The sequence below is a fragment of the Callionymus lyra genome, chromosome 13 (genome assembly GCF_982586985.1).
Source record: "Callionymus lyra chromosome 13, fCalLyr1.hap1.1, whole genome shotgun sequence".
In the NCBI taxonomy this organism is placed as follows: Eukaryota; Metazoa; Chordata; class Actinopteri; order Syngnathiformes; family Callionymidae; genus Callionymus; species Callionymus lyra.
Genome location: NC_141830.1, coordinates 2,149,607 through 2,164,210, shown reverse-complemented (window position 1 = coordinate 2,164,210; position 14,604 = coordinate 2,149,607). Strand labels below are relative to the sequence as shown.

At 34.0% G+C, this 14,604-nt stretch overlaps 1 protein-coding gene across 4 annotated transcripts in view; it reads left to right on the top strand.

Moving 5' to 3' along the window:
• The window catches only part of epm2a (EPM2A glucan phosphatase, laforin), a 37,258-nt gene extending 22,885 nt beyond the window's left edge, over positions 1-14,373 (top strand). For 3 of the 4 annotated variants that reach the window (XM_087805318.1, XM_087805320.1, XM_087805319.1), the window contains 4 exons: positions 7,804-7,986; positions 9,531-9,705; positions 12,980-13,224; positions 13,311-14,373. In XM_087805318.1, the coding sequence (XP_087661444.1) occupies positions 7,818-7,986; positions 9,531-9,705; positions 12,980-13,224; positions 13,311-13,603 (882 nt within the window). In that variant the 5' untranslated portion in view covers positions 7,804-7,817 and the 3' untranslated portion in view covers positions 13,604-14,373. Of the gene's footprint in view, positions 1-7,734; positions 7,987-9,530; positions 9,706-12,979; positions 13,225-13,310 lie in introns of those variants that run through there. The other variant, XM_087805321.1, reaches the window with a different exon arrangement.
• Positions 14,374-14,604: the final 231 nt, after the last annotated feature.

Sequence of the window (14,604 nt, the reverse complement as noted above, 5' to 3'; positions counted from 1 at the left end):
AGGTATACAGACTCCGGTGACGGGTGAAGATATATAGAGGGGAGTGGGGGGGGGAGGTTGAAATAGCCAGGCCAGAGGGCACATACCTAGCACAGCAGATCCAGACACAGTTAACAAAACATTTTTTAATATGTGTTAAAATTAAAATTAATTATAGATTAATATTATTATATACGTATACACCATACTTAAATTAATGCTAAAAGACAATCAAAATATAAAGAATACATTTCTTGCTTGATCTAAGAGCGGGAACGTTTGACTACAAATTCAAGACAAGCTTGGAACAGAATTAGAAACAACACAGGGAAATTCAAACATCCGTTTAAACAAACATTTGTTTATTTGCAAATCACACCTGGGAAAGGGGGGCGAAAAGACGGAAGAGAAGATAAGCCCCGCCCGAGAACAGTTGAATGATTAGATTACAAGAAAACAAATCAGGATGTCTCTCTGCAGGGGATCGTGACACAGAGAACTTGAAAGGACCATTTGGCCGGAAAGAGACGACCTCCCAGACGGGAAATTTGCCTTAAATGAAGACGCAATTAAGAGCAACCGTCTGATGGAAAGTTGATGACAGAGTAACTTTTGATAACATATTTATGATAACAAAGTAACTTTTGATAACATATTTATGATAACAAAGTAACTTTTGATAACATATCCATGATGACAAAGTAACTTTTGATAACATATTCATGATAACAAAGTAACTTTTGATAACATATTTATGATAACAAAGTAACTTTTGATAACATATTCATGATGACAAAGTAACTTTTGATAACATATCCATGATAACAAAGTAACTTTTGATAACATATTCATGATAACAAAGTAACTTTTGATAACATATTCATGATAACAAAGTAACTTTTGATAACATATTCATGATAACAAAGTAACTTTTGATAACATATTCATGATGACAAAGTAACTTTTGATAACATATTCATGATAACAAAGTAACTTTTGATAACATATTCATGATAACAAAGTAACTTTTGATAACATATGCATGATAACAAAGTAACTTTTGATAACATATCCATGATAACAAAGTAACTTTTGATAACATATTCATGATGACAAAGTAACTTTTGATAACATATTCATGATGACAAAGTAACTTTTGATAACATATTCATGATGACAAAGTAACTTTTGATAACATATTCATGATAACAAAGTAACTTTTGATAACATATTCATGATAACAAAGTAACTTTTGATAACATATTCATGATAACAAAGTAACTTTTGATAACATATTCATGATAACAAAGTAACTTTTGATAACATATTCATGATAACAAAGTAACTTTTGATAACATATTCTTGATAACAAAGTAACTTTTGATAACATATTCATGATAACAAAGTAACTTTTGATAACATATTCATGATAACAAAGTAACTTTTGATAACATATCCATGATAACAAAGTAACTTTTGATAACATATTCATGATGACAAAGTAACTTTTGATAACATATTCATGATAACAAAGTAACTTTTGATAACATATTCATGATAACAAAGTAACTTTTGATAACATATTCATGATAACAAAGTAACTTTTGATAACATATTCATGATAACAAAGTAACTTTTGATAACATATTCACGATAACAAAGTAACTTTTGATAACATATTCATGATAACAAAGTAACTTTTGATAACATATTCATGATAACAAAGTAACTTTTGATAACATATTCACGATAACAAAGTAACTTTTGATAACATATTCATGATGACAAAGTAACTTTTGATAACATATTCATGATAACAAAGTAACTTTTGATAACATATTCATGATAACAAAGTAACTTTTGATAACATATTCACGATAACAAAGTAACTTTTGATAACATATTCATGATGACAAAGTAACTTTTGATAACATATTCATGATAACAAAGTAACTTTTGATAACATATTCATGATAACAAAGTAACTTTTGATAACATATTCATGATAACAAAGTAACTTTTGATAACATATTCACGATAACAAAGTAACTTTTGATAACATATTCATGATGACAAAGTAACTTTTGATAACATATTCATGATAACAAAGTAACTTTTGATAACATATTCATGATAACAAAGTAACTTTTGATAACATATTCATGATAACAAAGTAACTTTTGATAACATATTCTTGATAACAAAGTAACTTTTGATAACATATTCATGATAACAAAGTAACTTTTGATAACATATTCATGATAACAAAGTAACTTTTGATAACATATTCATGATAACAAAGTAACTTTTGATAACATATCCATGATAACAAAGTAACTTTTAATAACATATTCATGATAACAAAGTAACTTTTAATAACATATTCATGATAACAAAGTAACTTTTGATAACATATCCATGATAACAAAGTAACTTTTGATAACATATTCATGATAACAAAGTAACTTTTGATAACATATTCATGATAACAAAGTAACTTTTGATAACATATTCATGATAACAAAGTAACTTTTGATAACATATCCATGATAACAAAGTAACTTTTAATAACATATTCATGATAACAAAGTAACTTTTAATAACATATTCATGATAACAAAGTAACTTTTGATAACATATTCATGATAACAAAGTAACTTTTGATAACATATTCATGATAACAAAGTAACTTTTGATAACATATTCATGATAACAAAGTAACTTTTGATAATATATTCATGATAACAAAGTAACTTTTGATAACATATCCATGATAACAAAGTAACTTTTGATAACATATTCATGATAACAAAGTAACTTTTGATAACATATCCATGATAACAAAGTAACTTTTGATAACATATTCATGATAACAAAGTAACTTTTGATAACATATTCATGATAACAAAGTAACTTTTGATAACATATCCATGATAACAAAGTAACTTTTGATAACATATCCATGAAAACAAAGTAACTTTTGATACCATATTCATGATAACAAAGTAACTTTTGATAACATATTCATGATAACAAAGTAACTTTTGATAACATATTCATGATAACAAAGTAACTTTTGATAACATATTCATGATAACAAAGTAACTTTTGATAACATATCCATGATAACAAAGTAACTTTTGATAACAGATCCATGATAACAAAGTAACTTTTGATACCATATTCATGATAACAAAGTAACTTTTGATAACATATTCATGATAACAAAGTAACTTTTGATAACATATTCATGATAACAAAGTAACTTTTGATAACATATTCATGATAACAAAGTAACTTTTGATAACATATTCATGATAACAAAGTAACTTTTGATAACATATTCTTGATAACAAAGTAACTTTTGATAACATATTCATGATAACAAAGTAACTTTTGATAACATAATCATGATAACAAAGTAACTTTTGACAACATATTCATGATAACAAAGTAACTTTTGATAACATATTCATGATAACAAAGTAACTTTTGATAACATATTCATGATAACAAAGTAACTTTTGATAACATATTCTTGATAACAAAGTAACTTTTGATAACATATTCTTGATAACAAAGTAACTTTTGATAACATATTCATGATAACAAAGTAACTTATAACATATTCATGATAAAGTAACTTTTGATAACATATTCATGATAACAAAGTAACTTTTGATAACATATTCATGATAACAAAGTAACTTTTGATAACATATTCATGATGACAAAGTAACTTTTGATAACATATTCATGATAACAAAGTAACTTTTGATAACATATTCATGATAACAAAGTAACTTTTGATAACATATTCATGATAACAAAGTAACTTTTGATAACATATTCATGATGACAAAGTAACTTTTGATAACATATTCATGATAACAAAGTAACTTTTGATAACATATTCATGATAACAAAGTAACTTTTGATAACATATTCTTGATAACAAAGTAACTTTTGATAACATATTCTTGATAACAAAGTAACTTTTGATAACATATTCATGATAACAAAGTAACTTTTGATAACATATCCATGATAACAAAGTAACTTTTGATAACATATCCATGATAACAAAGTAACTTTTGATAACATATTCACGATAACAAAGTAACTTTTGATAACATATTCATGATAACAAAGTAACTTTTGATAACATATTCACGATAACAAAGTAACTTTTGATAACATATTCACGATGACAAAGTAACTTTTGATAACATATTCATGATAACAAAGTAACTTTTGATAACATATTCATGATAACAAAGTAACTTTTGATAACATATTCATGATAACAAAGTAACTTTTGATAACATATTCTTGATAACAAAGTAACTTTTGATAAAATATTCTTGATAACAAAGTAACTTTTGATAACATATTCATGATAACAAAGTAACTTATAACATATTCATGATAAAGTAACTTTTGATAACATATTCATGATGACAAAGTAACTTTTGATAACATATTCATGATGACAAAGTAACTTTTGATAACATATTCATGATAACAAAGTAACTTTTGATAACATATTCATGATAACAAAGAAACTTTTGATAACATATTCATGATGACAAAGTAACTTTTGATAACATATCCATGATGACAAAGTAACTTTTGATAACATATTCTTGATAACAAAGTAACTTTTGATAACATCTCCATGATAACAAAGTAACTTTTGATAACATATTCATGATAACAAAGTAACTTTTGATAACATATTCATGATAACAAAGTAACTTTTGATAACATATTCATGATGACAAAGTAACTTTTGATAACATATTCATGATAACAAAGTAACTTTTGATAACATATTCATGATAACAAAGTAACTTTTGATAACATATTCATGATAACAAAGTAACTTTTGATACCATATTCATGATAACAAAGTAACTTTTGATAACATATTCATGATAACAAAGTAACTTTTGATAACATATTCATGATAAAGTAACTTTTGATAACATATTCATGATAACAAAGTAACTTTTGATAACATATCCATGATAACAAAGTAGCTTTTGATAACATATTCATGATAACAAAGTAACTTTTGATAACATATTCATGATAACAAAGTAACCTTTGATAACATATTCATGATAACAAAGTAACTTTTGATAACATATTCATGATGACAAAGTAACCTTTGATAACATATTCATGATAACAAAGTAACTTTTGATAACATATTCATGATAACAAAGTAACTTTTGATAACATATTCATGATGACAAAGTAACTTTTGATAACATATTCATGATGACAAAGTAACTTTTGATAACATATTCATGATAACAAAGTAACTTTTGATAACATATTCATGATAACAAAGTAACCTTTGATAACATATTCATGATAACAAAGTAACTTTTGATAACATATTCATGATAACAAAGTAACTTTTGATAACATATTCATGATGACAAAGTAACTTTTGATAACATATTCATGATGACAAAGTAACTTTTGATAACATATTCATGATAACAAAGTAACTTTTGATAACATATTCATGATGACAAAGTAACTTTTGATAACATATTCATGATAACAAAGTAACTTTTGATAACATATTCATGATGACAAAGTAACTTTTGATAACATATTCATGATAACAAAGTAACTTTTGATAACATATTCATGATGACAAAGTAACTTTTGATAACATATTCATGATAACAAAGTAACTTTTGATAACATATTCATGATAACAAAGTAACTTTTGATAACATATTCATGATAACAAAGTAACTTTTGATAACATATCCATGATGACAAAGTAACTTTTGATAACATATTCATGATAACAAAGTAACTTTTGATAACATATTCATGATAACAAAGTAACTTTTAATAACATATTCATGATAACAAAGTAACTTTTGATAACATATTCATGATAACAAAGTAACTTTTGATAACATATCCATGATAACAAAGTAACTTTTGATAACATATTCATGATAACAAAGTAACTTTTGATAACATATTCATGATAACAAAGTAACTTTTGATAACATATCCATGATAACAAAGTAACTTTTGATAACATATTCATGATAACAAAGTAACTTTTGATAACATATTCATGATAACAAAGTAACTTTTGATAACATATTCATGATAACAAAGTAACTTCTGATAACATATCCATGATAACAAAGTAACTTTTGATAACATATTCATGATAACAAAGTAACTTTTGATAACATATTCATGATAACAAAGTAACTTTTGATAACATATCCATGATAACAAAGTAACTTTTGATAACATATTCATGATAACAAAGTAACTTTTGATAACATATTCATGATGACAAAGTAACTTTTGATAACATATTCATGATAACAAAGTAACTTTTGATAACATATTCATGATAACAAAGTAACTTTTGATAACATATTCATGATAACAAAGTAACTTTTGATAACATATTCATGATGACAAAGTAACTTTTGATAACATATTCATGATAACAAAGTAACTTTTGATAACATATTCATGATAACAAAGTAACTTTTGATAACATATTCATGATAACAAAGTAACTTTTGATAACATATTCATGATAACAAAGTAACTTTGGATAACATATTCATGATAACAAAGTAACTTTTGATAACATATTCATGATAACAAAGTAACTTTTGATAACATATTCATGATAACAAAGTAACTTTTGATAACATATTCATGATGACAAAGTAACCTTTGATAACATATCCATGATAACAAAGTAACTTTTGATAACATATTCATGATAACAAAGTAACTTTTGATAACATATTCATGATAACAAAGTAACTTTTGATAACATATTCATGATAACAAAGTAACTTTTGATAACATATTCATGATGACAAAGTAACTTTTGATAACATATTCATGATGACAAAGTAACTTTTGATAACATATTCATGATAACAAAGTAACTTTTGATAACATATTCATGATGACAAAGTAACTTTTGATAACATATTCATGATAACAAAGTAACTTTTGATAACATATTCATGATGACAAAGTAACTTTTGATAACATATTCATGATAACAAAGTAACTTTTGATAACATATTCATGATAACAAAGTAACTTTTGATAACATATCCATGATAACAAAGTAACTTTTGATAACATATTCATGATAACAAAGTAACTTTTGATAACATATTCATGATAACAAAGTAACTTTTGATAACATATTCATGATAACAAAGTAACTTCTGATAACATATCCATGATAACAAAGTAACTTTTGATAACATATTCATGATAACAAAGTAACTTTTGATAACATATTCATGATAACAAAGTAACTTTTGATAACATATCCATGATAACAAAGTAACTTTTGATAACATATTCATGATAACAAAGTAACTTTTGATAACATATTCATGATGACAAAGTAACTTTTGATAACATATTCATGATAACAAAGTAACTTTTGATAACATATTCTTGATAACAAAGAAACTTTTGATAACATATTATTATTATACTTTAATAAACTTTATCATTAACAGTTCATATCTTCTCTTGCATATTTTTATCATTATATATTATTTTTTTGTATCGAAATGAGGGTTTAAGTATTGACACAATAATAGTTCCAAACAATATATTTTATTTCTTGGGTGGAGAGTATTTGACGGAGTGAGACGTCATTCTCTCACAATTGAATCTTTGGCATTATTTTTGGACCTGGTTTCTGCTGCAGCTGATCCACCATGTTGTTCCGGTTCGGTGTGGTTCTGACTCCTGGGTCGACTGAGCTGGAGGTGTTCGTTTCAGGCTCACGTGTAGAAATGGGTCACTGGGATCCGGAGGACGCGGTTCCGATGACGTCATCGCGGAGCTTCCCGTCCTCGAAGGAACCGGGCCTGTGGGTCGGCGACGTGGTTCTGTCCGAGCCGCGTGGAGACGCTCTGTGGTTCAAGTTCGTCCAGAGAAGAGAAGGAAGATTCATCTGGGAAGGTACTGACGTGACACTCCACAGCCGCCGCATGATGGCGTCATCACCCCGCGACCATGTCCGACGGCGCCTTCTGGCGCCAATAAGTTAAAAAACCTTCTCAGGTCTTTATTAAGGTTTCAAAAGTGACTTATTTCATTTCAAAAGAGGGAAAACCGAGTTTCAAAAGTCAAAGGTTTGCTTTCTTATGATTTCTAAATATAAATATGATTCAAACATATATTTAGTACAAACAGTTGAACATAAATTCGAAATCAAATCGCAGTATTAACTTTAGCAACTCGTCTGAAGGGTAAACATATGAATGTCTATTTTTGCTCATCCTTGTGTGAGTCTCTGTGCTTCCTACTCCCTACTATTTTCTGCTTTATTTGCATTCCTATTTTTAGGCAAAAACCCCAACATTATTTTGTTATAAATAACAGAATTCTAAATGATTACTTTGCACGGCAGAATGACTGACTTGGTGCATAGTTCTGTTGTTCTATTGTTTATTTTGTGTGTTGTTTCCTTCTTTTATTCTGTACTAACGCCACAACAAATAACATGTTGTGTTTACATTGCGGGAAAGTTTCTTGTGATACGAACAAAAAACATTGTAAAAACCAATATAACAAATTTGAAATAGCTTCCTGCATATTACTGTAAACTCTGTCGTCTTCAAAGCTGTGCTTCGACATCCTGCTGATGATAAAACCGCTGAGTTATGATCATAATCTCAGGTTCTACGAATTGGTGCTCCAGCCTCTAACCGCTTCGCTATTGGTTTACCCCCGAGGCACCGCCTCGTCTCCGAGAAAGCCTGATGGACTCGCAACCCAGCTGGGTGAAGTCCACTTCCTACAAAGCCGGGAAATAACCGCCGCAATTCCTCCAACTGAAAACTCAGAGAGAAGGACGGCTGCTGGGTGACGAGGTGAGAGGGCTTCGCACAAATTAGTAGAACCTGCGATTATGTTCATAACTCAGGGGTTCTACATCATTTGGTGCTCTGCCCTATAACCTCTTCGCTATTGGTTTAAACCCAAGGCGAAGCCAGATGGGAAAAATGTACCCCCAGCTGGACGCCCCTCCTGAAGCAGCATCGCTAGGGCCCTTTCGGCCCGGGATCCACTTCCACTGGGGCCGTGGGCCTCGTGGGGGGCACAGCAGCACAAAAGAGCCACTAAGGCTGCCACCACACCACGGGTGGAATGTGCCCTCAGTCCACTATGAGCAGATCCACCCAAAGGCCCAGATAATGGCTGATTTCACCCAATGAAAAAAACTCTGGGAGGAGATCGCCTCACCCCACCGGCATCTACCGTGGCAGATGAATAGGGCATCAGAGCGCCTAAACACAGCCACCAGCCGTAATAGGCCAAAGCCCTCACTGGACACTACCTGCCTTTATAGGAAGCTGACTGCACCCAGCTGGGTGGCGGTTTCAATAAGCTTTCTCAGAGAGGATAAACCAATAGCGAAGCGGTTATAGGGCGGAGCACCAAATGACGTAGAACCACACCTCTTCGAGTACGTGAGGAACTGAAGTCTGTTTTCCTTACAGGTAACGGGCCTCATCATGACAGGTGTTGCACTTTTGACGAGCGGAACGTCGTTGACGGCGTTTACTGTCATCCCATCGCTCACTGGATGGAAGAAACTGGGCACCCAGACGAGCTGAAACACACCACTGACTTCTACCTGAGTGTGGCGGAGCAGCAGGCCATGCATTACTCCAGGTGAGTCCTTCTCCGACGCTCTAGTCACGGGTTCATTAAACTTAAACATTCATAATGTCAGGTCTTAGAAAGACCCTGAATATATTTGCCGAGTCAATGATGAAGGCAACTGTCCAACAGATGGAAATGTATTCCAGTATTCATTTGAACATTAAAAAAAAGCCACTTCATGTTCACTGGGCTGCGAAGAAGGCAGTCGTGTCTCTGATGAAAATGGCCTCTTTCCCTGTCAGACCTCCAGTCAACGCTCTGGCTCTTTGTTGCTCTTTAAGTTTGAACCATGCCCTTTCCCTCTTATTTATAATTCCTCTCGCAGGAAAATATGATTGCTTTCCTCTCACTGGTCAAAGTGCTCCAAACTTATGTCATTAACTTCTGTGCCTCCAGCTCCTTTTTAATTCAAATTTTCCCTTTTTAAATCTATTTTGTGGTATTTTTTTGTTGCCCTGTTCAGTTTTAGTTAGTATTCCTGTGAGATATGCTTCAATATTTAATCTAATTTTTTTTTTTTTTTATGAGGGCAAATATCAGAATCAGGATCAGAATCCTTTATTGTCCCGCGAGGGGAAATTCGGCACTATATTATATACACAATCATATTTACAAAAATAACAAGAAAAGTGCATTTAAATAATTATCTTGGTGTGTTCTTATTGTGGAGTCTGATGGCAGCAGGGAGGAAGGACCTGCGGTACCTCTCCCTCACACACCTGGGATGGAGCATCCTATCACTGATGGAGCTCCTCAATGCCCTCAGTGTGTGCTGGAGAGGGTGAGACAAGTTCCTCCTCATGGAGGCCAGCTTGCTCCGTATCCTCCTCCCAGTCACTTCCTCCACAGGATCCAGGGGGCGCCCTAGGACGTAGCCGGCCTTCTTAATAAGGCTGTCCAGTTTAGCCCTATCCTTTGCTGTCATGCTGCTCCCCCAGCAGACCACACCGTTGAAGATGGCAGAGGCCACTACTGAGTCATAGAATGACTTCAGGAGTGGCCCCTGGACACCAAACGACCTCAACCTCCGGAGCAGGTAGAGTCTACTCCGCCCTTTTTTATAAAGAGCAGCAGTGTTATCCACCCAGTCCAGGCGGTTGTTGAGGTGAACACCCAGGAACTTGTAAGACGTGACAATCTCAATGTCCTGTCCCTGGATGTTCAGTGGTGAGGGGGAGATGGAGGGACACCGTGAATATGTGAAGAACTATTTAGTGTTAAAATGTTTATGGAAACCACTCATGTTCATCTCATCCCCATCAGACTCTTCATCACTCCCTGAATTTTGTGGTTCAAATAAATATGGCCGCAGTCCTCGGTTAGTATCAACTCTTCATCCTTCCATCTTCTCCCTCAACAACTAACCTCAACTCACTGAAGTCTTCCCTGATTTCTCTCACAACTTCCTCCATTTCACTGTGATCAGCCATTATTTTGACATCTATGGTTCCATTCATGACGTCAGATACACATTAGTCAGTGACCCACTTACCACAACATCACACTCTTCTGCACCACGATGTGTCAAAACAGAAAAAAACAGCAATCTTTCTCGTGATGTAATAAATATCAAGGTTTTAGTTCAGTTTTAGTCAACAAAAGTGTAAAGTTTTAATTAAGTTTCCTTTAATTAAAATAGTATTTAAGTGATTTAACGCAAATGTACGGTATCTGGTCCAATAATAAGCTATTAGTACCTTTTGAGTGGAGAATAAACGTACATCCTCTTTCAGGTCAACAGAGTTAATGTGGGGACTTGGATGTTCTCACACTTTGGCCTCATTGAGTTCACAGAACTGAAAATATAAAGTTTACAAACGTAGAGATGCCGTCGACTTATCGACGAAGGGGTCTGAGATGGAATCTTTCGTTCCTCGTCGTCCATCTTTTTATACTGGAGGCAGGACTGTGAGAATGTCGCATCATTGCTGACATCAGCATCAAGTCTCCGGGACCCTGAGCCGTGTGTCTTTGGATCCCTCCTTCTAAAAGCTTTTCAAAAGAGTCTCCTGGACCTGACAACCACAATCACCTGGGCCGTATGTCATGCTTTCATGCTTCTTCTCCACCTCATTTGTTGTGAATCGGGAGAGTTGGAAAACAGCAAGGGAAGCACTTCTCACCTACAGCAGCAATAATCCAACATATGGACGATTTCCATTACCTTTAATCGAGAGTTGGACCAGAGCCCGACTCAAGAAGCCATTCCATTTTGGGTCAGGTTTGGACTATTTCATTAAAACAAGCAGAAATATGAGCCGAGAGCAGGTCGCCTCTAAAAGCTTTGCTGTGGATCAGGATGGAGGAAGTGGAGCTACTTTTTAAATTGAATGTCTGTTTAAAACCATCATGATTTTTTTCGCTGGGTCGTTTCTGGCTCCAGATTATGAAGGAAAAACCAAATCAAAAATGTGTCACAGGTTCACCAGAGAGTCAAAGGTATTGCGTATCAAGCCAGGACACGAGCCAGAGGTGTTTCTAGCCGTGAGCCATCATGGGAAGATAAGAAGGTGGTGATACTTTTATCTTCTGACTTTGTGCAGGTCGTTGTTCTCACAAGCTTCCCTGACCTATATTCTTCAACCCAGCAGCAAATAAGTGTTAGGGGTTTCTGTGTTCCGATGAACCGACCCCTCCCCAGCCTCGTACGTGGTGATGGAATGAAGGACAGACACATTGATGAGTTTAAGAAAAATGCTTGTTTAGTGAATTATGCAAAAGTCAGAGACAAACTTACGTGAACACGGGCGCTAGCAGCAGAGAGATCTATCGCAGACGTCTTCGAATGCCAGAACGCAAAGATCAGACAAAATGGTGGATCTTTATAGTAAAATATTCAGGTTAACGCCTCTAGTCAAATGTGAATGTAGGATTGGTCAGTGACTGTAAACACTTGATTCTAAGATGGCCGGTCGCACGTGATCGTAGTGGAAACTTCCTGAAAGTTGTTGTCTTCTAGAGAGAGTTTTTTCCCAGCAACTTACTGGACTGTTGTGTCTTTCAGTGGGAGTTTTCAAACAGGTGTCCACAGATTTGCTGGGAGTCTGGCATTGTTTAATCTTTCTGTGTGTGTGAGGCTTTGTGACCTCGGCCTTTGAGTTGTGAACCTGAGTTTAGTTTAAGTGAATGCAATGCAAGAATAGGATTATTTAATATGAATTAAATATGACAGATTATCAGTTAATCAAGTGACTATTTGAAATGTGTGTTAAATCTAGATGATTGATTACAGTAAAGTTGTCATTTCCTTACATAAGGAAACATATCTTGTTGTTTCCATCAGGGTTCTACCGAGAGTTTGGCTCGGCAGCTGCCCCCGACAACTCGAGCACGTGACCGTGAAGATGAAACATGACTTGGGAATAACAGCAGTGATGAACTTCCAGACAGAAGCGGACATTGTTAAAAACTCACACGGCTGCAGGAGGACCCAAGAAGAATCCATGAGTCCAGAGACCATGACGCGTCTCTACCAAGAAACAGGCCTCGCCTACGTGTGGATGTCGACGCCAGACATGAGTACCGAGGGTGAGGTCTCGTAACACGCGTGTCCATCTTCTTATGTCATGTTGAAGTCTTGCATGAAGCTAACAGAGACGGTGTCTTCATTCCAGGCCGAGTACAGATGCTTCCTCAGGCTGTGTTTCTTCTTCATGGCCTCCTCGAGAACGGTCACACCGTCTACGTTCACTGTAACGCCGGCGTTGGCCGATCAACGGCAGCTGTGTGCGGCCTCCTCATGTACGTCTTCGGCTGGAGCGTGAGAAAAGTCCAGTACTTTGTTTCCTCCAAGCGGCCGGCCGTCTACATCGACGAGGAAGCTCTGGTTCAGGCTCGAGCAGACTTCCTCCAGAAGTTTGGACGTGTACGAGCAGCCATCGCTCTCTCAGAGAGTGTTTCCAGCTAATGATTGAGTTTGTTTCTGAGGGATGGTTTAAGTTTGCAGGAACAAGGAAGTAATGCTGGTTAAATAGTCGCTGACACTGGACTGTTCTGAGCTTCTTTAAAAATCAAAACACGGAGTCCGTTCCGTCGCTCCAACACAACGTTAGTCCGTCCCGGATCTTATACCTCGCTTTGTGGAGAAAGATGAACAATCAAAGTGTCGTTGGGTCGTTAATTCGCCGCTCCAAGTCAAACAAAATACAAGCTTTACGATCGCGACCAGACACACTTTCTCCCGGCGACTGTACAGGTCAATAGTCCCGGGAGATCTGTAGAAACATCGCTTTATTTAAGGCAAATTTTCGCATCCGGGAGGTCGTCTCTTTCCGGCCAAATGGTCCTTTCAAGTTCCCCGTGTCCCGATCCCCCATTGAGAGACATCCTAATTTGTTTTATTGTAATCTAATCATTCAAATGTTCTCGGGTGGGGGTTTCCGTCTTTTAGCCCCCCTTGCTTCGTTCTTTGATCTACGATTTAAGGTGTGATTTGCAGATAAACAGATGATTTAAATAACCGGTGTCGTTTCTCTAATTCTGATCCAAGCTTGCCTCAAACCAGTGTGAATCAGTCTGGAGTGGAATGTTGATTGTGAATGTGTAGTCAAACGTTTAAGCTCTTAGATCAAGCGAGTAATTTATACTTTATATTTTGATTATCTTTTAGCATTCATTTAAGTATGGCGTATACGTTTAGTGTATAATAATTTTAATCTAACAGCTTCTTCTATGCATTTCTTTTGAGTTCAACTAAAGTGTGTATGTGTGTGTATGTGTTGTTGTGATGTAAGACTCTATTGTATCATCAGTGTGTGTGTTGAACTTGACTATGTTATCTTGTTGAACTATGTTTGCTGTTACTTCAGTTACTACAAGTTCCAGGAACTTTAGATTCAATTCAAGGGATTTATTGTTATTCAATGACAGAAACACAACTGCAGTGACATGGAGAAGAAGTCCTGAAGG